Source organism: Nannobrachium achirus, assembly GCF_963921795.1.
Source record: "Nannobrachium achirus genome assembly, chromosome: 21".
Lineage (NCBI taxonomy): Eukaryota > Metazoa > Chordata > Actinopteri > Myctophiformes > Myctophidae > Nannobrachium > Nannobrachium achirus.
Window position 1 is genome coordinate 16125243 of NC_137828.1, and position 14532 is coordinate 16139774.

Sequence of the window (14532 nt, forward strand, 5' to 3'; positions counted from 1 at the left end):
GAGGCCCCTCTCAACATGCTATGTGGTTTTACAGGATTTCATATTTCTTTTAGCACTCTGCTGCCCTCTAGTGTCTATATCTGTCTGGTCAAACAATGTTTGTGAAGTGTTGAAAAGTACAAAATATCTTGGGCACATTATCACAGACACCTTAGAGGATGATGAGGATATGTCTAGACAGAGGAGAATGCTATATGTACAAGCAAATATTTTGGTTTGTAAATTTCACCATTGTACTACTGATGTTAAGGTTAACCTGTTTAGAGCTTACTGCACTCCTCTATATACAGCCCCTCTGTGGGTGAAGTATAAGAAAGAGAGCTTAAAGTAGCTGCAAGTAGCCTACACTGACTGCCTTCGCATTCTGTTAAAGAAACCCAGGAGCAAAAGGGCCAGTGAGCTCTTTGTTACTTTGGGTCTCACCACCTTCATGGCTCTGTTGAGGAACCTGTCTTATAAGTTCATGTGCAGACTGGATCGCTCCTTGAATGGATTAATTGGACTGATGACAGACCCTGGCAGTAGCTCTGTCAGGTACACGTCTACCATTAGAGGACACTGGCATGAGTGCCTCTTTAGCTCTGGAGGGGCTGGGTAAATGTACTGTACTGTTTCTCGTTTTTTGTCTTGCTTGTGTAATGTATTGTTTTCTACCCTGTGGGCCTTGAGCCTGTAATGAAGTTTATATATATATATACTAATAACCTTGTGAGTGACCAAGATGAACACTCAATAAATGGTGCATTTATATAGTGCCTTTATCCAAGGCGCTTTACAATGATTTTGCATTACATTCACCCGTTCATTCATACACCGATGGCGGAGGAAACCATGCAAGGCACGGTGCTCAAGGACACCAACACTGGGGGAGCCCGGGATCGAACCCAAGCGGCCGCTCTACCTCCTGAGCCACTGCCGCCCTATAGATCAGGGGTCTTCAACAGGGGGTCCTCAGAGTTACTACAGGGAGTCCTCCAAATCTTTGTAGATCGGCTATTTTAGGCAAAGAGGTTTGGTGTAGAGGGGAAAAAGAGCAGACTAAGTACAGAGTGAAAGGTCAAGTTTAGTAAGTATCGAGGGTTCAACTGGTTAAATATATGAAAACAAAGATGTACATGAATCTAAAATACACAATGATTGTGTGCTGTCAAACGATGAAACTACATGGAATCTATGAACAGGTTGTGGGGGTCCCTGCTTCATCTTTCTCTCAAGTAAGGGGTCCTTGGCCTGAAAAAGTTGAAGACCCGTGCTATAGATGACTGTGGTATAACAATTGTGAGAGTTCTGCCAATTTAACAATCATGGAGAAATGTCAGAAAAAGTGAGTCGGACTTGGGCAGTGACAACACATAGAAATGTGTGTGGGGAGGATTAATTGGTATAACAACTACATTGGTGAGCATAAGGCTTCAACATTTTCAGGCCAAGGACCCCTTAGTTGAGAGAGAGATGAAGCAGGGACCCCCACAACCTGTTCATAGATTCCATAATAGTTTCATCGTTTGGCAGCACAATCATCAGTGTATTTTGGATTCATGTCAATTTGTGTTTTCAGATATTTAACCACTTGAACCGTCAATACTTTATCAACTTGCTCTTTTTCCCCTCTACACCAAAGCCCTTTGCCAAAAATAGCCGTTCTACTGCGAGGCGTTGTGAGCTTGTAGATCGGCTATTTTTAGCTAAAGGTCTCAGAATATGGAAGAATTTGGTTCAAGTGGTTAATATAAAAAAGGAGAAAAAAAAGAAGTTTCTATCACACAAAGATTTGGAGGACCCCCTGTAGTAACTCTGAGGACCCCATAGGGGTCCCAGACCCCCTGTTGAAGACCCCTGGGATAAGGGGTAAAAAGCTAGACTTTTCCTCCCCAATCAGTTGGGAGACCAACTGATTGGCAAAGCAAAGCCATGACAAAATAAAGGCGTTTCTTTTAAATACTCAACTGAGCGGAGTGCCTTGGATCTTACCTGTTCTTTTCTTTCTTTTTTTTTTAAAATATTTTTATCCCACGTTTTTTGCAACCCATTTTCTCACCCAGTGCCAACTACCTAACCTGTAGTCCTGGTTTCCGCTCTCCCCCTGCCGCGCCAGGGGAATTGGGGAGCACCTGGCTGGTAGTATAGAAACCAGGACTAATGCATGTTTTTGTGAGGGCATCTACCCTAGGAGACACGGGGAGAACATGCAAACTCCACACAGAAATGCCCTTTCGCCAACCCCACCTAGGGTGAGGGCGCTGATGACGCGGAGGGAGGAACACGCCCCCAGCCACCTGTTCTTTTCATACTTGGATATCAGCCTACAACTACAAGGGAAGGAACTAAAATGTGTTGACCAATAAAAAATAGTTAGCTCTAAGACGAGGCAAATAGTAAGATTTACAAAGAACTATGGTTTGAGTTGGTTGGTCATTATTTATTGTTCTTCAGTAGAACAAAGTTCTTACGAAAATACAGAACCGAATAAAACACAGAGACAGAAAACTCAAGCATCAACAAATCAACTTAAAAGAAACAATGTAACATCATAAGATACACAACACACCTTTATATGAACGAAGCCCACAGAAACGGCCACGTTGACAGAACCAAAACACTGAAGTGAAAACCGAAGCCATTGTACAGATAAACTAACCCAGTGGTTCTCAAACCTTTTTCGCGTCAAGGATAGGGGTGTCACGATTAATTTTACATGACGATTAATTGTCACTCAAATAATTGCGATTAACGATTTAATAGTGTTTTTGTAGGCTTTGAAGTTGCACATGGCAATCATGACACATAACTTGAATAAACAAAGAAATTACTGACATATTTGACAATTTTATACTTTAAAAAGAACATTGATAGTGGAAATAGCCGATCTACAAGCTCGCAACGCGTTGTGAGCTTGTAGATCGGCTATTTCCACTACTTTTGGAAAGTGTTTGTAACCATTAACATTTCTCAACATGGAAACAATTATGACGATTATGCAAAATAATTGCGATTACCTAAAATAATTGCGATTAGACGATTATGTAATAATTGTAACAGCCCTAGTCAAGGACCCCCAAAATAATGGCCACAGACCCACAACGGAAAATATTTTGTGCTAGGGACCCCCATACAAAATGTAAAACATTTAAAAATTATTTAAAATTTCTTAAAAAAGGTTTTTAAAACAGCAGATCTACAAGCTCTACAATGCGTCGCAACATGCTGTGAGCTTATAGATCGTCTATTTTTAAATAGTTGATAGGGTTAAAGTGGTTTCATGCTATATTGACTACTTTTGCTGGGGACCCCCTGGAACCCGCTCAAGGACCCCATGGCTTCCCCGGACCCCACTTTGAGAACCACTGAGCTACCCTACCCATAGCTCTGGTCCATCGCGTCACCTCCAGTGACGCTCTGACAGACCAGTCGGCAAATGAATAGACCGCGTTTTCTCAGCCCCTACGAGCGCTCAACTTCAGTCAAAATAAACAAAACTACTTCACTAATCACCAAACCAAAGGTAGTTTTGTGTTGTTGAACGTCTATTCTCCACGGTGGTGAGCCCCTCAGCACTCCACCTACTCTGTGAAATACATTCTTTTTGTCATGAAATAAAGTGCATCCAACTCGACCGCCGCTTATTTCCGGGTTGTGAACCATTGTATCTGCGGTGGCCGCTGGGTGGCTCGAGGTGGGTGCGTTTTATTTCATGACAAAAATAATGTATTTTACAGAGTAGGGGGGGTGCTGAGGGGCTCACCACCGCGGAGAATAGACTTTCAACAACGCAAAACTACCTTTGGTTTGGTGATTAGTGAAGTAGTTTTGTTTATTTTGACTCAAGTTGAGCGCTCGTAGGGGCTGAGAAAACGCGGTCTATTCATTTGCCGACGGGTCTGTCAGAGTGTCACTGGAGGTGACGCGATGGACCAGAGCTACCCTACCCACAAGAACCCCTGCATGTCATAATAGGCGAACATTCTGCAGAAAAATAGACAAACTACAAGCTCACAACTGCTTGTAGATCATCTTTTCCTGTTTGTGTACATCAAAGTATATAGGCTTTCAGTGGTTAAAGGCAATACTGTCTGTTAATTCTGTGCACAGCAATGAGATTTGACTTGAAAGTACTTTTCTTTGGTCTCCGATTGAGCACTGTTAAAATGGCGGTTTCACTTGATACTGTACTGTAATGGGAGAGTGTTTTCTGCTGGTGTTTCAGTCCGAGTGTATCAAAGGGTGCATTCGGAAATGTGCACCGGGTGTGGTTAGGGTTAGGGGTTAGGGTTAGGTTTAGGCATAGTTTTACTGAGGTTAAGGTTAGGGTTAGGGTTGAGTTTAGGCATAGTTTTACTGAGGTTAGGGTTAGGTTTAGGCACTCACTACACTGAGCACACACCCGGTGCGCATTTCCGAACGCACCCTTTGATACACTCGGACTGAAACACCAGCAGAAAACACTCTCCCGTACTGTAATACAGTGTTTCTCAACCACTGTGCCTGGGGACCTTTGGTGTGCCACTGAGAAGGGTCAAGTGTGCCCCTTGAAACTGCTTGAAAGCCAGTATTGTATTTATCATTTTAAAAATGATTTAAACTAGTGAAAACAGCCGATCTACAAGCACACAGATCTGCTGTTTTCACTACTGTCGTGCGACAGCCTTGTATGATGAAGCGGGGCTTTACTTTGTGAAGAAACGTACAAATTTGAAACTTTGGAGATACAAGGTTTCTTCCCGACAGTGACGATATTTACACCCCCCGTATTATGTTGGTGTGCCCATGGATTCTTGGGACATGAAAAGTGTGCCCATGCAGAAAAAAGGTTGAGAAACACTGCTGTAATGCAATTGCTATACTGTGATATAGCAAGTTGGGGGATTTGAAGAATGTTCATCAAGTCCAAATGAGTGAGTCAGCCTTGGGCAAAGCGGTCTAGTTTGAATGAAGGTGCATTCACCAGATGAAAAGAAAAGAAACACATTTTTCAAAAGGTTTCAATATGTGCGATTCTCACTACTTGTGCCGCTCCAGGCGAGAGAAAAAAAAGCAAAGCATTTATCGATGACATCGAATCTCATCACGAAAAACAAACTTGCGCTGTGTCTGGTCGGTGGGAACGAACGGTAATACCGAGTTCAGACTGGCAGCTACAAAGCTAACCTTTCATTTTCAATGGAAGACGGCGACATGAAGACAAAGCGAAGTATGCAGCCGCTACAAGAAAGTACAAAGTTTAGCTGGCTTCAACATTTCGCAGCTACAAAAATACAACACGACCAGGTGTTTAACCATTTCCACTCGACTTCTCTCTTCACACAATTGACCCTTTGTCAAGTCCCGCCCGTGGTACCGCCCCTCTTCGCACCCATTGGTTTGCCGTTTCTTGGTTGGACAAAAATCCTGCCTCTCCATCCACTACCATTGAAATAACGTGTTTTTCGGTTGCTTCGTATTGATGTTCTGTGTGTTCAATTCTTAATTTAAACTTGGTGTCAGTGAAAAGGAACATCTCAGGTGCAGTATAGTGACTGGGCATGATGTTTTCTGTTCTCCAAAAATGATGTTTTAGAAAGATTCAACATAAACAACTATAAGGCGGAACAAGGCAGAAAGAGCCTGCTGGCTGGTCAGTCAGTCAGTCAGTCAGTCAGTCAGTCAGTCAGTCAGTCAGTCAGTCAGTCAGTCAGTCAGGGACCAACTAGAAGGCTAACAAAGGGTCAATTCCTGCTTGGGGAGCCAGCTCTGTGCTCTTTTTCATTTTAACCACAGGGTTTATATCACAGCTGTCGGGTCACTTGGGTGGAAAACTGTTACTTTTCAGTGTTCAAATAAAATAAAATAAAAAAACAGCAAAAGTAGCAGATCAAAGCAGGTCGTTTTGCGCCGTGTTTCGATCTACCGCTCTGCTACTTTTGATGCTTTTGTGTGACCCTGTAGTATGATCAAGTACGGCATTAAACACAAATAGTTTGAATATAGAGACAAGAGGAGCAATGATATTGTCCTTTATATTTCTCTCCCTCCTAAGACGCATGTGTGTCAATGAGCGTCGGCAGGGACTCGGTGACAGATATGCGGCATCGCTTTGAATCTATGTATCTTTTGCAGCTGCCAGTGTGAACTGTGAACGCAGCGTTTTACAGCTCATACTTCTGGTGTCCAGGCTGGAGAACAGTGTGCGGTCGACTGCTGCTCAGTCTGAGGTTGCTTGGTTAAAAGTGGGACTTCCAGTAGATGATCTGTTTGTCTTCTCCTCCTGTGATGACCGTCGTGCACTGCTCGCTCATCCACATGGCCGTGACCGCACCTGCTCCGACGACACGCGCACACACACGCAAAGACAAACAGTTGGAATAATTAAGAACTTTAAATTTAGGCCTAGAATTATTGAATGCTTTAACTATTCTGTGCCGCGCTGCGAGCTTGTAGATCTGCTATTTTTGAAAAATCGTGAGCGTTTGAATTTTGACCCGATTCTATAAGTGTCTTTTGATTCCTTCTAATGTTTCTATGTCAGCAATCTGGCTAGCCATGGTCAAAGAAAAGGTCCTTTTCACTTAACTGGAGCTCAGTTAGTCTGTTCTTGAGAGACTACTATGTCAGTATTTCTCAAACCTTTTTCATGTGAAGGACCCCCAAAATGATAGGTATTTGGCCACGGACCCCCATCTCAAAATATTTAGTTCCAGGGACCCCCCAGAGGCAAAATTTGAGTTACAAATGTTCGCTTAAAAAATACATATATTCAAAGATTTGCACACAGTTTTCACGACTTTTCAAAAATAGCAGATCTACAAGCTCGCAGCGCAGCACTTGGTGCCGCGCTGTGAGCTTGTATATCTGCTATTTCTCAATAGTTAAAGCATTCAATAATTCTAGGCCTGAATGGGTAAACGCAAATGTGGCAAATGTAGATCTGACCACAACTTGGGAGGAGAAACTAAAAACAAAACAATACTATCAATCTAAATACATTTCATTTTGGAGGCACAGTATTATTCTCTTGTTTCAAATAAAAACTAAAATGCAAACATTTTAAAAGGATTATGCCTTGGTCCCATGGGCGTCCGGGGCCAAATACATATCATTTTGGGGGTCCTTGACATGAAACTGTCACAGATAGAACCGATGATCTAGTCCAAACCTGTTACTTTTTCAGGATTCAAAAAAAAAGAAAAAGAAGCAGATCGACTAGGGGGAAAAAAATATGCGCCTCGTTTCGATCTTGCGGATCTGCTATTTTTGATGCTTTTATGTGACGCTGTAGTCTGATCCAAGTCGGATGTTAATTTATGAAAAAAATCTAGAATATGGAGATAAGGTTTCTGCCCAGACAGCAAAGATTATGTATGATGATCCTTCTGAGTGTGTGTGTGTAGGGCTGTCACGATTATGACATTTTACATGACTATTAATTGTCACTCAAATAACTGTGTGATTAACGATTTAATCGTGTTTCTGTCGTTGACAATTACATTTCTGTTTGGCTTTTAGACTTTGAAGTTGCAAATGGCAGATATGACACATAACCTACAGTAAATATACAAAGAAATGAATGGCATATTTGACAACTTTACACTTTAAAAAGAACATTGATAGTGGAAATAGCCGATCTACGAGCTCACAACGCGTCGCGTTGTGAGCTTGTAGATCTGCTATTTCCACTATTTTTAACTGTTTGAACATATATAAACATTTTTCAACATGTAAACGATTATGAAGATTATCACAAAATAATTGCGATTATGTCAAATAATTGCGATTAGACGAATATGTAATAATTGTGACAACCCTATGTGAAGGTTGGTGTTGATGCCTGGGTGGTACCTGAATGTGCAGGGATCTTGTTGGTCACCGTGTTGCTGAGCAGGTCCCAGATCAGCAGGTCCCCGGACCGCCCCCCTGACAGAACTGTGTTCCCGTCCCAGCAGAAACACCTGTGGACCCACAAAAGATGTTTTGGCCATTATCTCAGGAATGCAAGGTCCAATCTGCTCACTTTAAAGCTTGTTGGATGCGTGACTTTGAGGACATTGAGCTGGTGGGCCAGTCAAAAACGGGACGGAAGTGGCCCGCGGGCCGGAGTTTGAGTATCACTGCCCTATGCGACACTAAACTCAATGGACTTCTGGGGTTCGAGAAAACGTCCACAGAGACGGTGATCCTACCTCTGTTCCTCCTCGGCTTTCACAGAGGAGATGACCATGCCTGACTGCACGTCTGTCACCTTCAGACAGCAGTCTGCGCCCACGCTCAGAATGTGTCGACTGTCTGAGGAGGCAATATCACAGGTATTAGTACAAAACCCCGGCAAGAATTGTTGGTGTACTTCCTAAAAATCTCACTTTCAATAAAAAATTCCAGAACAGTATAGCCTTCTTGTCATTACTTGCTCGAAGGAGAATCCTTCTAGACTGGAAATCTCCATTCCCCCCTAAACCAGATTGTTGGATAAAAGATGCCTAAATCTTGAGAAAATCAAGTATGACTTACAATGTTCCCCCGGAGGATTTATGTCCACCTGGGGCCCCGTAATAACCTATTTTAATAACTTGAGACAACTTCCGGACACCCCATAGTGCTCGATCTCTCAAATTGGAAATTCCGCCTCCCGTTGTTCGTATGTTTCTTCATATTTTTTTGACTTGTTGGTTCCAAAACCTTGTTTCTGTCTGCATGTCTGTCTGTAAGTAGATGTATTTCAAAAAAGGAAAAAAGAAGCATATGTACTGTACTTTTCCCTGCCCAATAACTCCTAATGCTGAATAAAAAACTAAAAATGGACAAAACCCCTGCAAGGAGCTGCTTCTTCTTGTGGGCTTTGCATTTATTCCTGTTCATCATCCAACTCCCACTTCTCCCAGACAGTGGTGGACAAAGTACTCAATGCCCTGCAGGGCATGAGTGAAAGTATAGATACTCCATGTCAAATGTTAAGTTTATATACAGGAGTAACTTGCATTCAAATGCATTACAAACGTGTTCCTCCTCGTTGACTTACATTGTATGGTGAATCAGCCCTCAAAGACACTCTATTGGCACGTACAAACGCAAACAAAGATGATTCAGACAGTATAGAACAGTGGTTCTCAACCTGTGGGTCGGGACCACCAGGAGGGTTCCCAAATTATTTTGAGGGGTCCCCAGATGATTAACCTAATGTGCAACATTGTTTTCTCACTCAGCTGTAATTAAACCAACAAAGTTTAAGTTTATAGAGGGTAAAGGTAAATGTTTAATACTTCTAAAATGACAACTTAAACATTGGCCAAACTGTCAAATATTAGGGGCAGAAATCTTGAAAATCTACATGCTCCCAACGCCTCGCAACGCTTTTTTATATATTAAAAAATAAACAGTATTTGGTTTTGTGATGTTCTATATTGTCTGAATCAGCTTTGTGTGTGCTAAAAGAGTCAATGTAAGTCAATGAGGAGCACATTTTGAATGATCAATTTCTAACCAATACACTTTTATTTCTTCTTATTTCCATTGGCGTGACATCATCATGGCAAGGTAACTACACAACGACCTGCCTCTATTAAATTGTCCTTGCCTTTAAGTACTTTCCACCCCTGCTTTCAGAGCACGTTTTCACAGATAATGTTGAATCTGGCCATCTATGAATGGGTCGTGTCATTCAGATAAGAATACATTTCTACAACAAAGGAGTTCTACGGCGCGCCTCAGCCTACGCGGCTAGTCTGGTGCATCGCAGGAGCGGGGACAGACAAAATGCAGAGGAGAGATAGAACTAGAGCAGCTCAGACAATTCAAGCCTTTTATTCAGGTGCTAGTACTAACGATAATGACTGACATTGAAACGTCATTCATGATCATTTGCAGGGGTGTCACATGGGGGGGGGGGAGGGGGGGGGGGGAATGGGACTGAGTTACTAGGGCCCAAGGCGGAGGGGGGCCTTAACTATTTCATACTTTAGCTATTGAAAAATAGCAGATATACAAGCTCAATTTTTGAAAAGTCGTGAAAAAATTTGAGCAAATCTTTTAATATAATTATGTATTTTTAAGCAAACGTTTGTAACTCAAATTTTGCTTCTGGGTGGTCCCTGGAACTAAATATTTTGAGATGGGGGTCCCTGGAACTACATATTTTGAGATGGGGGTCCGTGGCCAAATACATACAATTTTGGGGGTCCTTCACATGAAAAGGTTTGGGCACCAGTCCACCGACAGAGAAACATAGGTTTTTCAAAAAAAACGTAGACTTGCACAAACGTTTGCGATTTTTCAAAAATAGCAGATCTACAAGCTCGCAGTGCGGCACTCGGTGCCGCGCTGTGAGCTTGTATATCTGCATGTATATCTAAAGTACCCAGGGCCCAGAATTTGGTGCGACACCCCTGATCATTTGTACTAGCACCTGAATAAAAGGCTTGAATTGTCTGAGCTGCTCCAGTGTCTCTCTCCTCAAGATACATTTCTACATCTGAACAGTTATCTGCTCTGAATAACATAAGAGTCGCCGGAAAGAAACTCGCCTGGGCTGATGGTTTATGCCTTTTGATTGATTGAGGTATTTACTATTTATTAGAAGTTTTGGAAAGGAAAAGGTACAGTTTCATGACAGTACAGTTCACTGGTACAATGTCAACTAAAAGGAAACTCGGTTAAGGCGAGGCTTGTTTGTCGTTTTCCATTGAGATCCTTAACATCCTTATATATCTCTGTAAACAATGCCTAAACGGTTAAACCTAACCTTATTCCTAACCTTAACCTCAGTAAAACGGTGCCAAAACCTAATAATAACCCTATTCCTAACCTTAACCTTGATTGAATCATTTATTTAGACAAACATGAATAACATGATAAGTGCAGACAACACAAATATGTGCAGTGCAGCACAGGCTGGTTAAACATCCTGTCCAAAAAGGAACTTCATAAATAAGACCTTTTACGGCTTTGTTTACGTTGGAAGTCCTTGGCATTCATTTCATCACAAATAGTACAAGAACAACATTTATTGCAATTATAAAATACATTATATGTATGGAGTAAAGAACTACATTCAATGCAATTAAAGGTGGATTTTCAGGGCAGCCTTGAAAGGGCCCAGCGAGCTACATGTCTTGAGGGAAACAGTCAAGGAATTCCACACTTCAGTGGCAGTAGGCGGCCCGCAGGCCAAAACTGGCCCCTTGGAAATTATTTCTGGCCCCTCAGATTATTTTGAGAATTATGTTTTTATTTTATTTTGATTATTATTATTTTTAAACAATACTGGACAGTCCCACATATACGCTATTGTAGCTATAATGTCCAAACAGAGAACGCATTCCCACATGCTTTTAATATTCAACGTAATCATGCTGAGTGAATAGGCAGAGGGAGTACGCAGCAGCCGTGTGTAGTGACAGATTGGCGGTGCTGCTGCTGCTTGCTGCTGCTATGAGCTTTTACCTGTGGTCAAAGTACGTGGAAACTAACTTTGGAGGTGCCATCCATGCTTCATCTTGGTGCTGTCTAAAATAATTTCCTTTCAAGCAGCCAAAAATGTCACGGCAAAGCTGTTGCGCTTCTAAAGGGGCTTTGCATTGATGAGTCCAGGTAGGATAAACGGCGCATAGGCGTTAGCGGTGTACATTTTCTGTCCATATTTCTCTATAAACGTCCCTTTCCACTGTTTCTGCTTCTTTATGCTTTTGGTTCGTGTCATTTCTCTTGCCTATTTGAAGCAGATAAGGCTGATGTTTAGCGTTCTCTAGCAGTCTGTCTTTCTCTCTGCCGAGCAGCTGCGATCACTTCATTAACGACCAATTTGTCAACGTGCAGCGGTGTTGCGCAACTTGCGCACAGTATATTGAATCTACAAACTCACAACGTGCTGCACAGAATTGTAAGATGTGCAAAGTGATTTATTATGAATCATGTTTAAAAAATTATTATATTTATGTGATGTTGTAGTCTACGACTGGCAGCAGAGAAGAAGGAAATAATAATTATGAAAATAAAAGTATGTAGGCTAATCATTACAATTATTAAAGGCTTCATTCACTACATCAGTCCATCAATATTTGCAAATAGAAAGGGGGGAAACCGCTCGTTTTTCCACATATATATTCTTTTCTTTTTATCACAGATGCCTATGTTTGTAAGGCAGTATGTCTTGGAGTTCCAGTAACATTGTTTAACTATGAATTTCTTAAATTAGCCTTTCCCGCGTCTCAAGTCCCTAAATAATTCCTATTTCCTTCACTTGTTTCCTATTTCCTTGTATGTTAGTCCCGCCCACTGGGTGTTGGCCTATCACCTGTGATGTTGTCATCAGAAATGGCCAATGGGACGTCTCATGGGACTCTATTTCCTCAATGGGAGGGATTAACATACAAGCAAGGAAATAGGAAATAGGAATTATTTAAGGACTTGAGACGCAGATGTTCTGGCCCCCCATCATGACTTAGAAAAGAATTGGCCCGAGGCCAAATCTAATTACCGACCTCTGATGTAGAAGGAGAATTAACCCATATTTGTGCTATAATGTGTTTGTATTATCAGATCATTTTGTGCGCTCCCTCTGGTGTTGTACCTTATACTCAGTAAAACAAATTCAAGACGGCGAGCTTCTTTCTGGCGACTCTACCGGTTACCAGCTCAGTTGCTTAAAGGAGTCATCCAGACCAAAACACATATAGGGTTAAATCTGTCTTTTATCATACCCCTTCATACCTGCTTTAGTCGATTTTTTTCATAGCTGCCCCTTTTGCTAGATTTCGGCTGCCCCTGTTGCTAGATTTTGCGGGCCCTCTCATAACTAACAGAGTGTATAGCCTTTATACTAGTGCGGTTATTTCTTTAGCTTCAAAGTTAGTATTTTTTTATTGGATTGTGTTTACACAACGTCCTGAGACCAACCAAACCACTGTTTTGACCTCACAGGCACCCTTACTTGTCAAACGGCTTCTGCTCTGCACCAGAGCAGGGAGAGGAGAGGCTAGAAAGGGAGGGGAGGGAGGGGTCGGTTTGACAAGTAAGGGTGCCTGTGAGGTCAAAACAGCGGTTTGGTTGGTCTCAGGACGTTGTGTAAACACAATCCAATAAAAAAATACTAACTTTGAAGCTGAAGAAATAACCGCACTAGTATAAAGGCTATACACTCTGTTAGTTATGAGAGGGCCCACGAAATCTAGCAACAGAGGCAGCTATGAAAAAAATGGAATAAAGCAGGTAAAAATTAAGGGGTATGATAAAAGACAGATTTAACCCTATATGTGTTTTGGTCTGGATGACTCCTTTAACGCTGGTTTTTGACATTACCAAAACGAAGCGGATAAAAGCGCAGAACTTTTTTTTAGGCTTCTTTAGGACCTAACGATGGATTTTATAAGGGTAAACATCATGGATTTTTGATGTTTACCCATATAATATCCATATCAAGTTGGGCTCCCATAGACTTTCTATACAGAGGAAAATACCCAGAAAAGAAATCTGCTTTAAGTAGGATGTGAGGGGTCTAACTAGGGGTTTGTCATGAATCTGAATCCATTGCAAGCATTTGTTTTGCACAAAAACCTTTCCTTGGGCGAGAAATGGCCCCCAAAAACACCCAAAAAACTCATCACTAAACCATCATTTTGTGGGGCCATTTCTCGCCCAAGGAAAGATTTTTGTGCAAAACAAATGCTTGCAATGGATTCAGAATCATGACAAACCCCTAGTTAGACCCCTCACATCCTACTTAAAGCAGATTTTCTTTCTGGGTATTTTCCTCCTGTATAGAAAGTCTATGGGAGCCCAACTTGATATGGATATTATATGGGTACACATCAAAAATCCATGATGTTTACCCTTCTAAAATCCATCGTTAGGTCCTAAAGAAGCCTAAAAAAATGTTCTGCGCTTTTATCCGCTCCGTAACGGTAATTTCACTAAGCCATTGCACCAGAATAGAGAGTCACATGTTGGGTGTTTGAGCACAGATACCTGGACTAAAAGAGATGTGGTGGATGGTCCCAGAGTGGCACTGGACCTGGTGTAGAGGGGAGACGGTACCGCTGTCCCAGACGGTGGCCGTCCCATCTTTACATCCCGACACCAGTAGAGTGCCTGCTGGATTCAGACCAATGGTGTTCACCTAAAAACACAAGACCAGTGAACCAAAAAAAAACATTTTTATTATTTGTTGTACCCTAACCGAGATTTTTGGACCGCCTTAACCCACTCAGGCCTAGAATTATTGAATGCTTTAACCAGTGAAAAATAGCAGATATACAAGCTCACAGCACGGCACCGAGTGCCGCGCTGCGAGCTTGTAGATCTGCTATTTTTGAAAAAACGTGATATATATGTCTTTTTTTTTTGGCAAGTCTTTGAATATCTTTTTGAAAGTGAACATTTGTAACTCAAATATTTGCTTCTGGGGGGTCCCTGATACAATATTTTGAGATGGGGGGGGGGTCCCTGGAACAACATATTTTGAGATGGGGGTCCGTGACCAAATACATGTAGTTTTGGGGGTCCTTGGCATGAAACATTTTGAGAACCACTGACAGAAACATAGTTAAAAAAAAAAAAAAAAAACCTTAGAAG

At 41.8% G+C, this 14532-nt stretch overlaps 1 protein-coding gene across 1 annotated transcript in view; it reads right to left on the reverse strand.

The window, feature by feature from the left end:
- Positions 1-2926: 2926 nt before the first annotated feature.
- The window catches only part of nsmaf (neutral sphingomyelinase (N-SMase) activation associated factor), a 59782-nt gene continuing 48176 nt past the window's right edge, over positions 2927-14532 (reverse strand). Inside the window, exons 28-31 of the mRNA XM_080752183.1 lie at positions 13927-14077; positions 8154-8256; positions 7813-7922; positions 2927-6292 (exon numbers count right to left, since the gene is read on the reverse strand). Coding sequence (XP_080608309.1) covers positions 6198-6292; positions 7813-7922; positions 8154-8256; positions 13927-14077 — 459 coding nt within the window. The 3' untranslated portion in view covers positions 2927-6197. The remainder of the gene's footprint in view (positions 6293-7812; positions 7923-8153; positions 8257-13926; positions 14078-14532) is intronic.